The following is a 21,746-nucleotide window of genomic DNA, read 5'->3' on the forward strand; positions in this document are numbered from 1 at the left end:
ATTGTTTTAAAAAGCTGTAGCAAAACATAAGAACAGACATAGTTTAGTCTGGAAAACTAATTTAATGTACATAAATATGTACAAAGATAGACATGAGCAATTAAAACAATGTAGTGCATCAGAATTATACAATTAGTCAATACAAACAGAGAAAAATGATTTTAAACTGCTGCAATAAGGCTGCCGTAATTATAAGAGACATTTTAATGATTTCCTAAATTGTGTAGATAGTTTTACACATAAAAAAAACCATACAAGCAAACATATGTTTATAAAGGGTAAATAAGGTCTCTTACATAGATAAGTACAACTACAGACTTCAGTGATCAAGTGTGAAAAGTAACAGCAAGAAAATCAGGTAAACATGAAACTTAACCATTCAGCATTGAGACATAAAAGAACGTGTACAATTTAAGAATTACATAAAAGCAATGTTTCTTTTAACACTTTGTCTCCATTTACCTTGAAAAGCAACAATATTGATTATAAGGCATCGGGTTTAAACAGTGCATGAAAGTTTCAACTAACACAAACATAATAAAAATGTGTCTTTATTACCAGATGCTTTATGTGTGACTGGCACCAAGAATTAGAAGGGAAAAGCATCAAATCGGCCGCCTACCATCCCATTCGTTCATTAACTGATTTAAGCGCCACTATTTAAATCATATGAAATACAATTTCCAGCCACTTGAAAACAAATATTTGAACAAAAATATGCTTTGGCACATATGATTGGTTTGCAATATAGCGATTGGCTTCTTTTTTTCTATCGACCTGCTACAGTAGGACTTAAAACTATAGTGACAACAGCTCTCATAACAATCTGCATTTAAGGCAACAAAAAAGCAACACATTTAAACAGTAACTGCTCTGATTTCTAACAAGCAAACTTGTTTATTTGTTTAAAAAAAATCATCAGACATCCCTTATCTCTCAAGCTGAATCTTATAAAGAATAACATGACTGAAGCAGTGGAGGAGAAACGTCAGCGATTTCTGCAGGATCCAGTAAGCTGCAGTGACTTTTGGAGAGGACATCATATGCCAGTATATTATTGTATACATTGTTAATAATTTCTCTAGAGCCATAAATCAAATTACACTGAGCCCTTGAAAAGGTGAGGTCTTGCTATCACCTGAATGTGAATTTCTCTAGCACACAAATTATACTAAAGGATGCACTGAGAAACTGGTCGATTTTACAGCATTATTATACAGCAGCTACGAGTCCTCGACGCAGCCATCCACGGTTCGGTTCTTGATCCTGGGACCTTTGTTGCATGTCTTCCCCCATCTCTGTCTGCCCATTTCCTGTCTGTATGCTGCAAATTAAAGACCACTAGGGCAGCAACAAAAAGAAAAAAATATTTTTCTACCGAATCATGTTTTTTTTTTTTTTATTCATGTTGCTACTTTTACACAGCAAGCAAAGCCTTCACCAGATAACAGGAAGGCTGAAACCTATAAGAGCAAAGTTGCTGTGTTTTTTTCCCTTTGAGATTTTAACCTCTTTTTGAAAATGATGGATCAGGAAACGTTGGCAGCATTCTCAAATGCTAAGGGTTTACATTCTCTCAGGAATCCATAGAGAGAGACAGCTGTTGATATATATTAATGCTGATATTGTTTGCCAATATAAGCTGCTAAAGACAGGTTAAAATTTCAACTGCTTCAAACCCTGCTTCTCTCACACACATGGTGTGTGACGGGTTTATGACATGCAAAACATTTGTATAAGCAAGTCAAAGCTTTACAAAAGCAGACACCAGAAGGTGGCCTCAGAACTATGATCAGTTTATCTCTAATCCTTTGTTTTGTCTGTCAAAGAGTAGCTTAGATTATTTTCGGTGCTCGAAACAAACTTTAACGCAATTCATGTAATGTTCTCAGAAGCACTGATTCAACTGCTAAATCTCCAGAGTGTTGAAAGTACTGGGTTTGAGTCATTTTTAAAATGACTTCTGTTTTTCTAACTAAAGTCATGAACCTAACCGGCTGATGTAAGCATCGGGTCGATGACGTTTTACTTTACCTTTAGACAATTTCAAAAACTTGCAACCTTTTTGTCAAACGGGTTTGGCATATTTGTCATATAGTGTCATCAGTCCACACACGCATTTTACACCACATTAAAAGGGAATTCAAGGTAGTTAAGGCAAATATAAAAGAAACACTGTGTTCTGCCCTGTTTCAGCTTCAACATTTGAGGAAGTGACATGTTCAAATTTTGACCACTTCAAGTCTCATTTCCTTGCTGGCTTGTTCTAAAAAAGAGCTCACTGCTGGTTTCTGTGGTGCTCCTTCAGTCTCCCTGAATCCTCACATACTGTTGAGTCTGAGCCGACCTGCAGCCGACGATGCTGGAAGAAGGACACAGAGAGCATGCTTGAGAATATGCGACAAAGAGTCTATCAGAAATATTTCAACAGTTTTCTGTGCAACGTACCTGATGGGTATCATTGCAAGTACTGTGATGATGCTGGAGAGCAAAAAGACTAAGCCTGGGAGCCAGTTCAGACTGTTCTGATAGATCTTGGTGAAAGTGGGAATGTAGGCTACGCCGGCCAACTTCAGGGTCATCTGCAGCAAGGTGAGAACTGTGCCTTTTGGAAACAAAAAAGGACATATAGGTCAAAATGTTATGCAGTAAAAAAGGTGTTGGTGCTAAAATAAAGTGATGTAATCAGAAAATAAATGCACAAAAAGCGGCGTTAAAAGACCATTCACAATCTTTATCATTTGAGTTCAACACGTCCCTACTAAGAACGGTGAACAATGTGTGTCAGAGAGATTTTATCGTTGCAGAGTTTATTGTTAATGATGAACTGGCTGGACCAGCAATACAGGACATGTGGGACTTCCAGTGAATGCCATGTGGCTGCAGTTCTTGTCTGAAGCCTCCTAAAGATAGTTTAAACAATCCAACTAAAAAAGCAGGTTGATGAACATCTCTGCAGAACTATTTTTTCTTAAGGATGCAAATAGCCTGATCCCATTTAATTACCTTTTATAAGCGTTTGCTATTAATTCAATTATATATCCCAAAACTGTTCATTATTTCATTTGTACTGTGAGTTAACTGCATTAAAAACAGTGGCCTATTGAAGTAAACAGTATTAAAAAGTCAAGAATTAAAAGATATTGTTTCCACAGGTAAACTGATGTGAATTGTGTTTTGCAGTAGAGTGTTTTGTAACCGCCACACCGAAGCACGGATTGGGAACCTACCACATGAGGATGCTGGAACCTGCTGCGAGACCAGAGACCTGATTGTTGGCATCGGGATGAGTGCAAAGAGGTTTAATAAACGAGCTGTGGAGACAAAATTGAATTGATTGGTTTTTATTCCTCTTCCCTGCAGTGTCTCCCTGCTGATTTAGAGCTAATGCTACTTTCTTTTACCCCTTAGCAGAGTCACAGCTACCCTTTTCTCACAGGTTGCTTAACTTCTGTCTTTTTGGTTGGCTAGCTTAACTTGCATTACTTTATGTTCCTTCAGGTGTGTATTAGAACATGTTATATTAAGAAACCTAGAATCTTGGCTGATACAAATAAATCAGCATATGGTCAAAGAATTTTACGGAAACCACACCAAGTAACATTAAGCAATTTTGCTAGCATCTCCTGGCAATATGCTATCAGGTTATAAAAGTTGTTGAATCAATAATGCAAAAAGTAGTGAAGAACAATTTGTTAAGCAGAGATACCACCAAAAATGTTAGCTTTTTCACTGTTATAGAGGCAGACCATAAGAATAAAAAAAAAAGCTAATGCCAAATTTCCTCACTAGCATTAGCAATGCAGCACAGCTAGCTAATACAGGAAGTGAGAAAAGTAGCACCTTAATATTCAATTCTTTGATGGCCAATACCTAGCTACCATAATAAAGCAGCAGTACTCTGTTAAAGACATATTTGCACATCTAAAACATTTTTATATAACTAGAAAGCTGAAATATTTCAGTAAATTGACTCAAAAAGTGAAATTCATAATTACATATAGATTTTTCAAACAAAGAGTGTCATATGCCTTCTGAATCTCCCCCTACTTGAATGTGCTTTGCTTCTTAATTCTCTCAGGGCTGTGCTTATCCCTGTTGCTTGTGCACTTTTTTTCTCACCTATGTTTTCCTTCCACTTAACATTCTTGGATACAGCAGGCTGAATAGTGATCTTCTTCAGCAATTACCTTTGTGCCTTAATTTCCTTGTGGAGTGTGGCAATGATTACTGGACATCTGTCAAGTCAGTAGTTTTCCCTCATGATTATCTTGGGCCAAAATCTGACATTTCTGTATTGAAAATATTTTTTTATGTCCTTCATAGTATTCTCATTGTTTCATTAGTTTAAATTAACATAAATAAATGCTTGAAATATGTATTGGTCTATGTAATACATCTATATTAATAAGTAAGCATATTAAGGATTTTTGTTACTGACATAAATTCACTTATATTCTAATTCATTGAGATGACCCATAACTGTAGGTATTAATTTAGGGGAAATATAATTATTTCCTGATTTTTCCTATTTGCTTGCTTGCAATAAAATAACCAGTGTCAGAGAGGCAGAAAATAATTGAATAACACAGAAAGACAAACACATAAATGTTAAATATTGATTAGCAGGTCATTCAGTGAAATAGGGATTATGGTTCCACAGACTGATTATATATCTTTATTTCGCAGATTACAGTCCAGTCGTGTCTATAAAGCACATCTGTCCATACAATTATTTTAATTAATTACAACTTCCACTGGTCACCACCATGGACAGACCAAAGAGCTGCCAGAGGACATCAAGTACAAGAGGGTGGATCTGCACCAGCCAGGACTGGGCTACAAGAACATCTGCTAAAAGCTTGGTGAGAAGGTCACAGCCAGTGATGTGATGTTGTTTTCCCTCGGTCTGCAGGAGGAGCTTTTTAATTAACTAAAGGCAGTTGGGACCACAGTCACCAGAACATCAATGGTAACACAGTACTCCATAACAGACTGACATCCTGCAACCTCCTGAGCATGTGCAGGCCTATCTTGAGTCTACCATTGCACATAGTCAGTCACGATGGTGGACATATCATGCTTTGGGGCTGTTCCTCTGATAATAAGTAAAGGACAATTTGACTACATTTAGGGGCCAATAAATGATGTCATATGCCATTTAATGTTTCTACTAGAACATTTTTCCCTCAACTAGAACATAGAGGCTAAGTCCGTTTCAAGGAGGAGCTGAAGCTTTGAGTTACCATGTGGTAGCAGAGACACCTAAAGGATTTAGAGAGTTTCAGTACAGAAATGTGGGCCAAGGTCCTTCCTGGAATGTGTGCAAACCTAGGGACTCAGTCAAAAGAACGTCTGCTTGCAAACAAAAGTTTCTCCACCAAGACCTAAGTCATGTTTTGCTGCAAATACATATTTCAAATACTGTAATTATATCCTAATTGGTTTTTACCTCTCCCACAAAGTTTTTTTTCCCCCTGGAAATTCGGTAGGAACCACATCCTTCTGTCCATTGAAATGAAAGTACCATGAAAAGTCAGCTGCTATTTCCTTGTAAGTAAGTACTGCTGTAAGCCTTGAGCACTGCCTGAAAATATAAAGTAGGAAGACCTTATGGTTTCAGTTTTCTCCCACTTCCCCTTTCTTGTTGCTGTATTTTCAATAAAATGCGCAGATGACCTAGATCTTAAATTATGCAGAATGAATAGATGAAACTGCACAGATTGACTTTAACTTGAAACAGCCAAGAAGCAGACTAACGTCAACACCCCACTAGTTTTCACCCTATTCTACAGTCCAGTTAGATACCACATTAAATTGCAGTTTGTGGAATTGATCCTGAATCAACAAAGACACCCAGTCTCACCGATGTAGAACAAGTAGGTCTGGGTGACGAAAGACATGAGGTAGATGCCCGAAGCAAACGACAGCATGCCAATCAGGATCATCGTTTCGTCAGAGATGCATTTTCGGAACACAATGACACCGATGAAACTGGTGAGGAAAATCATACAGCCTGCCGCATTCCCGTATCCCACCTGGAGAGAGAGGGAAAAACAGAATTTAAGGCTGAGTTGAAAGACACTAAACAGCCTAGCAATTATAAACGAGAATTCATGAAATATAAGTTACTTCTGTGGCAGTCCAGCTGAGTGGTGATTTCAGCACAAAGGAGCCCAGGATCTCTATGGCTCCACCGACAGCAAAGTCATAGAGAAAGGCTGCCACAAACAGAAGAACCACATTCACCATGTTTATCCCAGGAGCCGCGATGAGACGAGTATTACGAGAGGCGTGAGAGAGGAGGTGGTAGCTATCCTCCGAGTCCTCGCTGTTCGCTTGTTTCACCTTTAATTGTGACGGAAAGGCAAAATATCTGTTCAGTGGGAGCTTCACAGAAAGTCTGCAACCGGAACTGGCCTAGAGAGCTGCAATCGGTGCATCTTTGGTTGCACTGAAACTTACCTCAAACCTTTTCACATTTCACCATATTATGCCCACATACTTTTATGTATTTTATGTGACAGACCAACAAAAAGTAGCATATAATTGTGAAGTGGAAGGAAAACGATGCATACTCTCCTGTTCTGTGAAAGTCTTAGAGGTTTGTCAAGGAGCATTAGTGATCAAATGTAGCAGTGTGATGTTGTTACACTGTCATGAAGCCCAAGCTGCAAACCCGACAGGTCAGGGATAAACTTGTGGAAAAGTGGTGAAAAACAATCTCCCAAGCTTTAAACATCTCACACAACTCTGTTCAATCCATTATCAAAAAATGGAGAGAGTATGCACACCTGCAAACCTACCAAGAAATGGCCATCCACCTAAACTAACAGGCAAGGTGAGTAATAGTCAGAGAAGCAGCCAAGTGGCCCATGGTTACTCTGAAGGAGCTACAGAGATCCACAGCTCAGGATAAAGAATCTGTTGCCAGGACAAGTATTAGTCATGCACTCTACAAATCTGGCATTTATGGAATTGTAGAAAGAAGAAAAGCTATAAGAAGTATTTGCAGTTTGCCAAAAGCCATGTAGGGAACACAGCAAACAGGTGAAGAAGATGCTTAAATCAGAATTTTACAAAATTGAACTATTTGGCCTAAGTCCAAATGCTACTATAGCAGAAAGCTAGCAGTGGATATCATTCTTAGGGGATGTTTTCCTTCAACAGGGACAGGGAAACTGGTCAGAGTGGATAGAAAATGGATGGAGCCAAATCAGGGCAATACTGGAAAGAAAAACTACTATAAGCTGCAAAAGACCAAGACTGCAGCAGAGGTTCACCTTCTATTAGGACAACAACCCTAAATATACAGTCTGAGCAACAATGAAATGGTTCAGATCAAAGCAACTGAAGTGATAAAATGTCCCAGTCAAAAACCATGATAAAACCCAATCGTGCATCTATGGGAAGAATTGCAAATTGCTGCTCATGAATAATCTCCATTAAATCCGACTGGCCTTAAAAAAATTTGTCTTGCAGCTGTAACTGCAGAAAAATATAGTTCTACACAGTATTGAGCCAGTACTGAACAGAAATTAGATTTATGACAAAAATCTTTTTCCTCTGCTACTTTATTTTGGTCTATAACATAAAATGCCAATAAAATACATTAATAGTTTGTGGTTGAAACATGACAAAAAGGTAAAAGGGTATAAATACTTTTGCACTTGTATTTTTACCTAAAGGAGCCAAGTATGTAAACTGGCAAGCATGTAACAACAGTTACTGTGAGATATCACCAAGGTAGTGCAGGCCTTCTCTGCATAATGTGGAGAACAAATCAATAACTGGAAGGATTGTCTGTGTAGTGCTGCACTGACCTGCAGCAGGGCTATAGAGAATATGAGGCAGAGCAGGTGCAGCAGCGTGCTCACAGAGAGCAGGATGGTTCCATTTCCCAAACTGGAGCTGTACAGCAGGAACAGATGACCTGACACCAAGCTGCTCACCAGTCCTGCTAACCCATACAGCAGCTCCACTTTCATCATCACCTGCACGGCACACAAACAGGCACTGATTCATCTAAGAGTGGATGACTTGAGGACTGAAAAACACATGTTTTCATGCTAGGGAACATCTTTCCACACTCCTAAACCGGAAGAGAAACACAGCTATATTACAGTGTAATAAACAATCACTTATTACTAGAAAACATGAACAGTCACATGATTTGGTTTGACACATATGGGAAACTAAAAATCAAAAAGATCAAAAAATCTTTAGGAATAGAGAAGCGCAACAAGTCAGCCCTTTCACAAGTGATCATGTGACTGTGTGTGTTTGTAATTAAAGAAAAAAAGAGGAAGATGATGGAAAATGAGAGATAAAAGCTGATTGAACTTTTTTAAATCACACCACAAACATTTGACTTGGTTTGTAAATGACTGCCAATGAACCTGGACAGACCTTCTAAACAATAACATAGTGTCACACATTCTTTCACAGCAAAGATCTCAAATATGAATGAAACCCCCACATACAATTTTTCTGAAAATTAAAAGAATAAAATTGACTTTTAAAACCAAAATATTTTGTTATAACCATGTATTGGCCAACACAATCGTGGGGAAGAACGGAGGGTGTAAGAAACACTCCACAAGAAGGTTAACACTAAACATGCTGGTTATTCACAAAGTGCTGTATCCAAGCAGAAGGTCCTGCTTATGGAAAAATTGGAAGGAAAAGGAGCAAAAGCAACAGGAATAACTACGGCCTTGGGGTAATTATAGAGCAATGCCATTTCTAGAGTTTGGGGAAGATTCACATGGTGTGGATCCCAGCAATAATCATTTGTTGCTGAAAAATTAAAACTGCATCAAATGGCCGCCCAGTTGACAAATTTAATGAATCTTTCTATCATAATAATATGGTGAGATTAGCTAATATCATCTCCTCTAACCCTGACAAGAATTGTTTCCATCAGGTCAGTCAATCCTGAATCTAAACATGGAACATTAACCATGTCTTTATCTGCTCATCTTGCAACATGTGCTTTTTATTCTCTCTATATCTGTGTTTGTGTACAACCCTGTACAATAGGGCTGTGATGCAAGACAAATTTGAGACTTGTTCTGACAAAAGAATATCGCATTATGTTGGCTACAGCTGGAATCTGTGTTTCAAGAGCCACTTTGCACAGACACATCCAGGACATCCCCTGTGTTTAGCCAATTCTGAACTAGAGACAAAATCAGAGGTGGCAACTGGACTTTTTAGTGTCCCAAAGTCCTCCTTTCAGCTCAAAGCCAAGTTTGGATTTCATTTAAAAACCAAGGTCCTCTCAATTTTTGTTCATGGTGTTTAAATACAAATTCTAGAGCACGTCCCTCTGCTGATAAGCTTTATGGAGATATTGATTCCATTTTCCAGCAGGCCTTGTCAACTGTCCACAATGCCCAGTGTGCAAATACATGTTTTAATGACTATGCTATTGCTATCCCTGATTGGCCACCAAACCCACCAGACCTAAACCCTACAGAGTATCTCAGAGAGCTTTTGAAGCAAGCCACAAGTTATTTGCCTTCATGCCACCCTGCAATGAAACAGTAATTTATGCAGGGGCCTCAGTTAAGTATTGAGCACATATACCATATGGAACAATAGGGAGTACTTTGTTTTCAGCACTGGGCTTTGCTTCACAATCTTCTCAATGTTGTAGTTATTCTTGGCACTTGAGCACATTTTTCTAACACACTTTGTCCTTCCACTCAACTTTCCATCAACGTCTTAGTCTACAGCTCTGTATTAACAGCCAGCTCTCTTATCAAAGATCATTTGTGGATTACTGACTTTGAGATGACTGTCTAGTTAAGTATTTCCTATATATATATATATATATATATATATATATATATACATATATATATAACTGTTTCACATGGCTATGTATAAATATGCGTAGTAAGATCTTAACACAGTTATGAATGACTTTAGCACATTAGCATGTTTTTTTTTTTCTTCTCAATTCTAAAGCCATTGTTGCCCACTGCAATTAAAGTTTTCTTTATATATATGAGAGAGGTAAAGAATAATCAGAATCAGAATCAGAAAAGCTTTATTGTCAAGTACGTTTTTGGACATACAAGGAATTTGTTTTGGCGTAGTCGGTGCAATACAATACAAATTAAACAGTATAAACATATCTACAATATAATATAAATATATGTGCAGTTTTAAGTGAGTGAGAGTAAGTTTAGAGCAGTATAAGATGCAAGAGCAATACAACAGTGTAACAGGTAGCCTTTCAATAAAGTAAACATAAATGTTCAACAAAGCAGATTGTCTTCATTTCTTACTGTTTGTCGCACTTAATGAAATGTGATAAACCACCAACCTGGGAGCGATTAGCCGCAGAGGAGCCCAACGACGCCAGAGTCATCACGCCTGGCCAGTAGGCGCTGAACCCCCCGGAAAGCCCGAACACCACAGCGGCTGCAAACATCACCTTGAGCGGGAGACCGAAAATGACCACCAGGAGCAGGGCAAGCCTGGACAACAGGTACCCGCTCAGGGGCACCATGATGGGCGCCTTCCTCCAGCCGCGGTCGCTGAGTCTGGCCAGGACCAGCGCAGGTATGATTGGCAAGATCCGGATGATGAGGTTGTAGGTCATATAGAAGTCAGTGATGCCTCTCTGCTGGTTCTCCTCTCTGGAGTGAACGGAGTCGGTGATGTTGGCGCATCGGTCCCTCACCACCATCTGCAAGGCCGTATCGAAGAGAGTGCTGCCCAGCTGCTCCAGCACGATGATCGGCTCAATCTGCCGAAACACCGCGAAGGCTGCTTGGCACAGACTCGGGGTCACCATGCTTTCAGTTTTGGGGTTCTTTAAAGAGGCACCAAGACAGTTATAAGTACCTGTTGTTGCTCTTTTATGAAAATCACAAGCGTGTGTCGCTGAAGTAAACTGCCTCTGGGCACTGCACGCCCATTTCCTCATCTGCTCCGTGTAATCTGCATGCTCAGTGTGTTTCCACTGATGTTCCCTAAATTGAACCAGCTGAAATGTTCATACCTGCTTAGTCATCAGTCAGCCTTATTCTCAGGTCAAGGACACCGCAAGTGTGTGTGTGTGCCATCAAACAACCTTCAGGGTCCTTTCCCCTAAGGTGGGGCCAAAATGGGGAGTAGCAGGGCTAATATTTGGGGACCACTTGGGAAACCCAACACATTTTTTCCAGTTTGCATGGTGGTCCCAAGTGTGTTTACCCAGATGGGTTTATAATGGGCCTTAGATGGGCCCCAAATCAGGCCCAGCCAACAAACATGTATGGGGCCCAGATGGGTAGAAGCAGGTCTGATATTTGGGGCCCCCTTGAGTTACCCACCTGGGGTTTAGCTATTTTTTGGCCTCAGTTTTACCCAGATGGGTTTATGATGGGCCTTTGATGGACCCTAAACCTTCGTAACCTTACAAATCATTTTCTGAACAATTTCTTTCAAAGACTGTTTTCTGAAAGTTGTCTGGGTGAACGTTGCAGCTACCCATCAGTAAACCTTAAGAGAACATTCCTCAAGGATCACCAAATGTTGGCTGCAACCTTTATTGAGTGTCCCTCTAGGAAATATTATAAAAGGAAACCTTTTCTAAAGGTTCATCAGGGTACATTATTAAGGCTCCATCTAATCTTTAGCAAACCTTTAGAGAACTTTTCCCCAAGGTTCTTGGCAAGTTGGTTGCAACTATCACAATGTGATCTTCTACGTATTTCTAACAAATTCGTAAAGGATATCTGATTGCTGTTTTTTGGAAAGTTACAGCTAACCTCCAGGGAACATTTACGAACATTTCCCAAAGGTTCGCTGAATCTTAGTTATAATTTTAAAACTGTGACCTTGTGGGAACTTTTAGGAAACGTTTCCTAAAGGGAACGTTTATGGAACCTTTATTAAAGAGTCTCTGAAAGTACCATTGGGAAGTTTGCAACGTACCTTAAGGGAACATTGAGAGACTGTTCCTTTAAGTCTCTGAATGTTAGTTGATATGTTCACCATGTGCACTTTCTGGGTACTTTTGAGAAATGTTGTCTAAAGGAAACCTAGGGAAAATAAGACGGTAGAAAAACATTCTTTATGTAGGTCGATACTGCTCTAACCAAAGAAGGACTTTCAAAACTGGGTGCTAAACGCGGACAAACAGCTTTTGTGTTGACAGACTGAACTATTACATTACACAGTCCATGACAGCATTATTTAATCTGTTTCTCTTTCAGATTTTCATGAGAGGCAGTTTAAAAGAAGTCACACTTCTATTCTACAAAAACACACTCTGACACTGTACCTTCCCAGGTTTTACTTTTAATGAGAAAATATCCATAATGTGTAGTAGGAGTATATCATGAGCCTTACATGTGCTACAAAATGACCAAGCAGATTATGAGCATACAAGTGGTTAACATAGAAACAGAGGTTAAGTCGTGTACTTTGTAAAATATCACTGATTTAATCACACAGACGGCGTGGGTTTCACACTGACACCTCTTCAGCTTCTGAAAGGGAGCAAACTGATCTACCATCATTTAAAATGATAAATAAAATGATCTCTGCACCTTAAGTTTAGACATAAAAAGCATCATAATATTAATAATAATAATAATATATAAACCACACAGTGCAACAACTCTTCTGTGTGTGCATGGGAGTGACTGTGAGAGCGATGAATGAAATTTGGGGCTTGATGGACGATGATTGTGCCTCCAGAAATCTGGGGGCGCTTATTTATAAGGTTTAATAACATTTATGTGTTATTAAACCTTATAAATGCTCTACTGAAATGTTCTTGTTCTGTAATTACTATACATTTCTAAAAAGGAAGAAAAGCAAATCACAAACAAATTGCTTGTTAGTAGTTGCAGCAGCTGAACTCACGAGGCGTGGAAAACAGGTTTCACCTCTTTTTTTCCTACTTGTCGTCCAGTTTCTTTTGCACACTGCACTCAGTCTCTGGAAAAGGAACAGCATTCCTTCAAAAATGTAAAAGTGAAACAGGCCCTTTGTTTTGATGGCGGAGGTATGCATCATCCAGGTTGTTTCTGGCACTTTGTTTCAGCTCCTTCACCTCATCCACTAAAAGAATGAATACAATCAACAATTAGTAGTGTGTGTCCTTCAGTTTTTTATGTTCTCTGAAGCTCTACTCTGAATATCTAAGGAGGGGGGGTGGGGGGTTTAGTCTTTTCAGAAAAAGACGTTTCTGAGACTAAACGTCTCAGAAAAAGAGACGTTTAGTCCCTCGCTGAAGGACACTTGTGGGGGACACTAGCAGATGTGCTGACCTTTGGTTTAAAGAAAGAGTTTTATCCCCATTCTCCTTAACATCACAAAGAAAAGAATCTCACTGGCTTTGTTGCACAACCTACTAAATAGAAATATGGTTTCTGAAGCTATTTTGACACTTTTTCACTGTTAATCCCTGTGAAAGATTGCGTGGGTTTTAGGATTAACCCATGCAAGTGTTTCACTGTTTCCTGCTACTGCAGGATTATACTGTTTAAAGTCAAGACAAGAGATAAGTGCCAGCGTGATTCGTTTTCTACAGCAGTGACAGAGCACTCCCCTCCCCCACCTGTTGCTGCACATTTCCAGTCAGCCGGCCAATAACAGCTGTGTATTTTTACCCCCAACTCAGCAGCCTCATGTTGGCCCATGTCTACTCACAGATGAGAAAAACCTGCTGTTAAGCATAAATGGAGCCAGTTACCATCAGTCCCCGCTGCTGCTCTGTGCTTGTTTCAGTTTGGGGAATGAGTTCAAACGCATGCACACAATCAGTACTTATTAAATAGATTTAAAAGTTGATTTTTTTTTTCTTTTCTGGAAATAAAAGTTTGTTTCGGTATAACGACCTTTTTATACAAAACCTTTGCAGTATTCCACGTCAAATCGTATCCTCAGCCACATGTTCACACATCAAATACACCTTGCTATAATACATGAAACAGCTGCTTACATCTGAAAGTACAGGTCAACAAAGCCGACAGAACTGGAATAAGTGATTTTCAGAGTAGAAAACAAACACCTACTTAGTCTACCTTGAACGTTTTAAGTCGGTGAAGTTTAGGGATAATCCACAAACTTTTGTCTGATGTGGTTACATCTTCTCTCTAGATCCTACTGAAGGTGTAGTAATACAGGTAGAGCAGAATGAAATTCATCCTAGTCAGCAACAGCTACTGACAATCGAAGGCAGATTTACTTATCAGCATTTAACAATCCAGGAACGCTGTCGATCCGGCACTTTAAGTTTAGTACGAGTGTAGAAGCTCCCACCAACATTTTACATATGTTTGCACATCATAAAACAATATGGGTCTGAGCGTCAGTGGTGCCCTTTGGTTGAGTTCCTCAAAGACACTGTGGTCCTCCTGCAGCGCTATAAAAAGTCAAAATATGTTGGAAAATTCAAAAACATGTTCATGCTTTCACTTGGCTTCGTCTTTCTCTCACAACACACACATGGTTCTCTTCCTGTTGAGACGTCATTGTGTCTAAAACAACCACAAGTCTTCTCAGCAACTCTCAGGAAACAATCTTAGCTTGTAGTTCAATAATGAAAATGCAGATAGATAAAAAAAAAAAAAAAAAATTCCAAGTCACTCAGCATCTACCAGCTAGTGGAGACATTACGCTTTAATCATCAAACCAACATAAAACCCCTCTAAAATGTCTCCAAACAAATATCAACCTCACTGTTACACCTTCACTCCTCAGGTCTCCAAACTGATGCGCCTCATCTGGCTTCATGTGATCATCAGGATACAGTTAGCATAATAAATACTGGTTAATTCTACATTATTTTCCCCATCAGTTTTCATTTTCAACGGTCATCCTCGCTTCCCGCTCTCTTAGTCTTCACTTTCCCTGAAATAAGTTGTTCACTCCTCCTCCTCCTCCTCTTCTTCTTCCTCCTCTCCTTCCTCGTTGGCATAGATACCGGCCTCCCACTTCAGCGCCATGTTGCTTTTCCTCCTAGTCACCCTGGTGGCCTCCAGCACCTGAAGTACACACAACGTCCAATCAGATTTAAGCTTGGTCAGTGCAAATCCATGAGTACAAAACATGCTTCTTCTCCAGCTTGGAGGACCACTGGGATAAAATACTGACATGCAAGTAACGTTTAATACTGGGGGAGGGATTTTTTAAACACGTCTGCATCAAAAATCTCCCAAAAAGGGATTTAAAATTAGACCTGAACAAATAAACTCTAAACAAGGACACTTATATAGTAGTCAGCATTAAAAACAGAAGCTATGGTGCTTGAATTAGAGGAAAGTCACCTAATTATTCCAGTCACCGTTCGTCTTCCACATTCACACCAAGACAAACACGAACACACACACATTTTACAGACACATAACCACACCTTCCCACTGGAGGAAAACATTATTATGGAAGGCAGGGTAACTTTAGGACAAGTGTGATATTAAGTTTAGCTAAAGAGATTGTTTCTATACTAAAAACAGAGCTGAAGTCAGTTATGTGCTCCTGTTTAAACTGTGGCCATCAGTTGACATGCACACAGCATGCAACGCTGTCCGTTCCAAGCAAACAATGACGTCAATATGGTGTACCTGAAGAGGTAGGCCAAACTTCGCATGCTTCCTATCTGTTCCTATCTGACATCACTTGTTGATAACTCCGCTTGTGACGAATACAAAGCAGTTCCGGTTTACTTTACAAGGAGAAAACTGTTAAAACATTGTTCTTCTGCTTCATAAACTCAGAGAATTGCTTTTGATGTAATAAAACTTATTAGGTAGTGTTTCAGCTGCTCTGTGCACCCCCTTCACTTTACCTTTTATTTACAGCGCTCAGATCCAAAAAAAAAAAAATGTAAAAATGGAGACTTTACTTTTGGTTTATAAATGGCAAAGGTAGATGAAGACACATGCAGAACCAGCACAACAAAACTGAGCAAGGCTATAAGACAACATGCAGACCTGGGATCAGATTTTTGTCCATTTTTGTTTTTCTTTACCATTTGAAACATTTCTGTGTAAATAATACATTCTGATCTGATATTTTTGTACATTGCTTTCTTTGTAGCAGTGAGCCTCCAGCAAAGACAAAACAAGAAAAGTCAAATATCTCAATCAAGAGATTCAGCGGTTGTCTTAGTTTATAGAACCGAATACCACTATAGTCCAAATATAAACAGCAATGTGACTTCTTCTGACCCAAGTCTGTCTGTAAGGGCAGTTAAGGGAGTGACGAGGTTTCGGGGCGTATTGAATACCTCAGTGGTTACCTCATTAGCCCGCAACAAATGTGCATACTGAGCGACCAGCAGGAGAGAAGCAACAGTACATTAAAATCAACACATGATGTTTCAAGACACATTCAGTTTAAGGAATGAAAAAAGGTTTTGCAGAATGCTAACTGTTCATATATGTAATTTCTATTTACTCTTGTGTCTTTCGTTGGGCATTTGAACCAAGTAAATATCTTTATTTTGCCGACCTAATGTCAAATCCAAGCCATTCACGTGAGATCTCAAACTGAATAATAAATGGGAACAGAAAGCCCCAGCTGCGGTGACTTACTTTCACTTTGATTTTCTGGCTTCAGAGAGGGAATTTCCCCTTTGCTGTCATACAGTATTAGCTTATACCAGCAGAGCATGGTTGGCATTATTTAGTACAACAGCATGCGATGTCTGGGGTAATTCCTATAAACATCTAGAGGTTTCACATAAGAGCCACAGGCTCATTTATCATGAGAAACAAACAAACTAGGATAGCTGTCGTATTCTGTCATATTGGATTTGCTTATTTAAATTTAAAAGTGGTAATATACTTACATTGTTGTCCTCCAACTTCTCTTTTCTCTTCACCTTGTGCGTTTCATAATCCTCCAGAAGTGTCTGCATCAAGTTCTTGGGTCGTGATCCTCCCGAATCCTCGCTGCCGGCATCAGACAGAGCCCCTTCTGAGGGGGAGGGGGACACAGGTGGTGCAGGCCGAACCTTCTCAATTTTTCCTGCAAACCACAAATCAAGATGATCTTACCTGAAGCAGGTTGTTTCACAGCTCTGCTTCCTTTTTAAAAATATATTTTTGCAGATATAGTGTGTTGCACAGGTATCCGTGCTCCTAGAAATGATGCATAGTTTGGAAAAAGATGCTTTCACTCGGCTTTGTGAGATGTTCGAAGCTTGGCATACAGCTTTATAACCCAATCTTCATCCCTGATCTGTCTGTTGTGTTCCTTGGTTTTCTTGGTGCTGTTTGCTCACCAATGTTCTTCAACAAACTCTCTTAGGAGAACAACTGTATTTATACTGAGATTAAAGTACACACAGGCAGACGCTCTTTATTTATTACTTATAAAGGAAATGGGTTGAGAAGATTATTTTAGGGGTATCAGAGTAAAGGGGGCTTTCTACAAATGTACACCACATTTTTTTGATTTTTGTTTGTAATTATTCTGGACTGTGTGCCTTTAATGTGACAACATTTCAAAAAGTTTAAGGGGTGTGAATATTTTTGCATGAAATATGTAAAAGTGTGAAAGTATTAACTAACCCGGTGCTGTCCGTGCTGTCAGCGTGAGTCTAGCCGGCAGGCTGTTGCTCTTCATCTTATCGGCAGGTGAAATGGTGCTGTGTCTCACTCCTGCCCTCAAAGATCCGTAACTGTTGCTGGAAGTGCTGATGGGCCGGATAGTGACGGCGGGCTGTGCCTCCCGCTGCTTCTTCAGCTCTTCCTCTCTCTGCTGAGCTGCTCGGATCTCCTCCTCAATCATGGACAAAGTCTTCTGCTTTTTAGAGCGCAGGCGGAACGGGCCTTGGGCCGCTTCCGCCTCAGGCCCTCGAGTTGCTGCTGCCGTGCTGCGCAGTTCAGCCGCCTCCGAGTATTTACTGAAGTAGCTGAACTCCTGCTTCTCTGGGCTTGGAGGAGAAGGGGGACGGTAGACTGGGGTTGGCTTGGGAGCGGTAGCTGCTGCAGCAGGAGTGGGAGTGGGAGCAGGAACTGAGGAGGCAAGTGCCCGTGTGTAGGATGACTGGATTTTGATCCTTGGGCCTCCGTTTCTAGGCCTCTGTGGGGGTGAAACAGGCTGAGAAGGTGGAGGAGAAGGAGTCTGAAGCTGTGAAAGTCGAGATGGACTGTAGAACTGCTGCTGCTGCTGCTCAGCCTGTTCTGATTCAGATGTGACTCTTTCACCTGACTGGATGTCTGGCTGAGGGGATGGGTCAGATGGTGCAGGACTGGAGGACACAGGTGACTGGAAACTGGGAGCTCCAGCAGAACACACAGGTGAGGATGAAACTGGCACTGGGCTGCTCGTAGAGGCAGAGGTTGGTGACACCGGGGCGCTTAGCTGAGAAGAGTTTAGCTCAGATGGCTCAGTTTCTCCTCCGTTCTGAGCTGCGAGGGCACTCTGGATGGCATTTTGGACGAGTACCCCAGCATGGTACTCCAACTCATCTTCATTTGGGCTGCCACTGGGCTGTCCGTTGACTGGAGTTGTGGGCTGAGGTGTGGGGGGTGATACTGGGGTAAGTGGTAATGGAGTCGGGGGTAGAGAAGCCCCGCTGTCTGAAACATTATCCAAACTGAAGAGAGTTGTGTCCTGGGAGCGGACAGACAGCTCATCCAACCCCGAGTCAAACTCTTCCGGGTGAAAAGGCTGGTTAAAGGAATCTTTTCCTTCATCCTGGTCTGGCAGGATCGTCATCACAGCTCGAGCACAGGTAAATTCCCCTGCAACACCCTCATCAGACCACGTCACATGAGTCTCTTCGCTTTCTGCAATCATGTCGCTGCTCCCAGGGCTGCTCCTTGTCCCCGATTTAGAGAAAGGTTTGGCGGAGTACAACTGAGGAGTTGCATTCTTCTCGGCAGCCTCTTCCTGCAGGAACTGGCTCCTGGCAGACGAGAAATCAATCTGCTCTTCCATAATGTCCTCCTTCCTGGTTACATCTGGATCAAAGGTTACCATCGTCAGCTGCAAAACAGATCAGAACATGGCAGAGAAAATAGGAGATTAAGAGAACGTAAAGGAGATACAGCTTTGCAAAAATAATCATAACCCATCAACTTTTTCCCATTTTGTCATATTACAACCAAAACTGCAAAGTAATATATCAGTTTTTTTTTTGTGAAAGACCAAAATAAAATAGTGCCTAATTGTGAAAACAGAAGGAAAACAATGGTTTTTCATACATCATTTGAAATACAACCCACCCTGAACCCACCATGCTCACAGTGAAACATGGTGGTGGCAGCATCATGCTACGGGAATGTTTTTTCTTCAACCGGGACAGGGACGCTTTTTAGAATTGATGGGATTATTAAATATAACGCAATCCAGGAGAAACACCTGTTAGAGGTTGAGGTAGAGGTCCACCTTCCAGCAGAGCAATAGTTTATATCAAAACATTTTCACGTCTTAGAATGGCCTAGTCAAAGTCCAGACCTAAACCCAATTGAGAACCTGTCACAAGACTTGAAAATTGTTGTTCACAGTTGCTCTCGATCCAAACTGACTGAGCATAAACTTTTTTCCAAAGAACAATTGGAAGAATCTCAGTCTCTAGATGTATAGACATATCCCAAAAGCCTTGCAGCTGTAATTGCAGCAAAACCTGGATCTACGATGTAGAAAGAGTGCTTAATACAAATGCATCCCACAGATTTTTTGATTTATAAAAAAATGAAAACCATGTTTCACTTTACTACTACTATACAGCCATGTGCTACTTTGTGTTGGTCTATCAATCCCAGTAAAACAAACTGAAGTGTATGGTTTCAATGTGACAAAATGGGTAAAAGAAAAAATAGTTTTGCAAACTTCTGCAAGAAATTTTACAATACCGTTGATCCTCAGAAGAAATACACACATAAAACAAGATTTAGTGTTCAACTGTGACAACTTCACGTCCTCCTTTCAGTTTAGATGCACCTCCTTTTAAGTCAAGTTTATTCATATAGCGCTTTTCAGCAACAAGGCACTCAAAGTGCTGTACATGAGGAAAAACATTACAATGATACAGAAAATCAGACACAGAAAAACAAATCAATTGACATTAATAATCCTTGGGAGTTTAATGGTAAGATCTGGTTCTAATCCAATCTTTCTAATAGAGGTAATTAGCTCATTAAGTCCTCTGTGGTAAGGAATTCATCCGGTGCTAGACGAAAAATGATAATATTAATCCTTGAGGTCACTGGTATAAAACAGCTTTAGTCCAAATTTAAATACTAATATTTGGCTTTCGCTGGTAATCCTTCTGAGAAATCTGAAAATCTATGAAAAGTAATGAAATCACACATTTAAGTAGATGAGAAAAGAGACCACATTAGGTAAGAAGAGGGGGGAAAAAAAATCATATTTCACACTTTATCCTTAGCAGGATACAGTTTGAGATCGCAAAAAAAAAGAAACTCAGCACAAAGAAGCGACATTTATACGAAACAACATCATGCAGGGGATCCGGTGAAGGCGGTGTGAAGGGGTGCATATGTTTATCTTGAGCATGTGTGTGTGTGCATGTGAGTGTGTGCAAAGTAAGTCCATGAAGCACTGTCACAGAGGCCATAGTCCTTGATGATGTTCATCAACCGGCCACAAAGTTCTGAGCAGGTCCACAGATGTCCTCAGGGAAGGGAGGTGGCAGAGGGAGCAGAGCGTCATGTTTACATAACTTCCAGGAGAAGGTGAAGGTAACCAGCCATCAAGGCCGTGCAGGGGAGCCAGATTCAGAAAAACAACAATCATTTGGGTCAGGCTGACTCTTAATTTTCCGTCAGCCTTGAGAGTCTCGCTGGTGCTTCTCAAAGGCGAATCCAAACAGCCAAATTCCAGGTCCTTTCCGCCAGATCTGAGCGAACAAGTTTCTCCAAGATTTATCCCATTTCACCCGAGTCCAGGAACCGCAACCTGCCTGTGATCCTGTGTAAGGATCACATCCAGTCTGCGATTCAGCTCACGTAACATCTCAAGCATCTCAGAGCACGAGTGCGTGCTTCATAAAACCTCCAAACAGAACAATGCATCTGCATGCTGTGTATGTGTGTGTGTTACCTCAGCGTATGCATAGGGATGATTCTGCTTCTGCTGTTTCCTCTCCTGGTATTTCTTTAGAGATTCCAGCTGCTCTCCATCCAGCTGCTCTTCCAGAGGGACCTTAAATGAATGAACAGCCCAACATCCGATAAATGAACCTGTGAGGGGATCTTCAGAGTTCACAGAAAAACCAGTGACTGAGTGGTGCTGTCTACCTCCTGAGGAGGGTTCCACCAGCGCTGTGCAATGCCAGGGTTCTTCTTTACTGCCTGGTCCCTGATCAGCTCCTGCCGCTCACGTTCCAGCTCCTGAACCTGAAGAGGTAGAGTTTATATTTATAAATCAAAAAGTATATAGATATAGGCAACTAATAATCATCGGAATTAATGATCAGAAAAGGGAGGCTGTTTATGGGACGTTTGATGCCCTTTTTAAGGTATCAGTTTGATTCTCCAGAACATCACAAGCTGGATCGTTTTACTGAATAGAAACATAACCGGTAATACTCATACCTCCTCATAAATATTTTCTTCTACCATTTTTGAAGTTCCCAGTTATTCTTCATATATAACAATCATCAACAATTCATCCACCAAGCACTAATTTGAATATTAAAAGAAAAGTAAATATAATAAAATCTTTAGTTAAAGCTGTAGATTCCAGGAGTGAAGTATTATGGCATTTCTAGATCTGATATTATTAATGCTGGATTTTTTTTATGTTTCCTAAAAATCTCA

General features: G+C 40.3%; 2 protein-coding genes and 1 long non-coding RNA gene across 9 annotated transcripts in view; 1 reads left to right on the forward strand and 2 right to left on the reverse strand.

Annotated features, from left to right (window-relative positions):
* Positions 1-42: 42 nt before the first annotated feature.
* Positions 43-11,041, reverse strand: LOC124873122 (thymic stromal cotransporter homolog). The gene is made up of 7 exons (XM_047373646.1): positions 10,337-11,041; positions 7,824-7,994; positions 6,133-6,348; positions 5,867-6,038; positions 3,231-3,314; positions 2,449-2,605; positions 43-2,362 (listed from the first exon to the last, which is right to left on the reverse strand). The coding sequence occupies exons 1-7, from the start codon at positions 10,940-10,942 to the stop codon at positions 2,305-2,307; spliced, it is 1,464 nt and encodes a 487-aa protein (XP_047229602.1). The 5' UTR covers positions 10,943-11,041; the 3' UTR covers positions 43-2,304.
* LOC124873123 lies at positions 2,454-3,333 on the forward strand. The gene is made up of 2 exons (XR_007039449.1): positions 2,454-2,592; positions 3,184-3,333. It is a non-coding gene; the product is annotated as an uncharacterized LOC124873123 (long non-coding RNA).
* A 1,243-nt stretch (positions 11,042-12,284) lies between the features above and the next one.
* Positions 12,285-21,746, reverse strand: part of LOC124872566 (A-kinase anchor protein 2) — a 108,887-nt gene continuing 99,425 nt past the window's right edge. For 3 of the 7 annotated variants that reach the window (XM_047372719.1, XM_047372726.1, XM_047372724.1), the window contains 6 exons: positions 21,225-21,323; positions 21,028-21,129; positions 17,526-18,948; positions 16,802-16,980; positions 16,238-16,285; positions 12,285-14,996 (listed from right to left, as the gene is read on the reverse strand). In XM_047372719.1, the coding sequence (XP_047228675.1) occupies positions 14,877-14,996; positions 16,238-16,285; positions 16,802-16,980; positions 17,526-18,948; positions 21,028-21,129; positions 21,225-21,323 (1,971 nt within the window). In that variant the 3' untranslated portion in view covers positions 12,285-14,876. The remainder of the gene's footprint in view (positions 14,997-16,237; positions 16,286-16,801; positions 16,981-17,525; positions 18,949-21,027; positions 21,130-21,224; positions 21,324-21,746) is intronic. The other 4 variants (XM_047372722.1, XM_047372720.1, XM_047372721.1 and 1 more) reach the window with 4 other exon arrangements.

The sequence above is a fragment of the Girardinichthys multiradiatus genome, chromosome 8 (genome assembly GCF_021462225.1).
Source record: "Girardinichthys multiradiatus isolate DD_20200921_A chromosome 8, DD_fGirMul_XY1, whole genome shotgun sequence".
Taxonomy (NCBI): Eukaryota; Metazoa; Chordata; class Actinopteri; order Cyprinodontiformes; family Goodeidae; genus Girardinichthys; species Girardinichthys multiradiatus.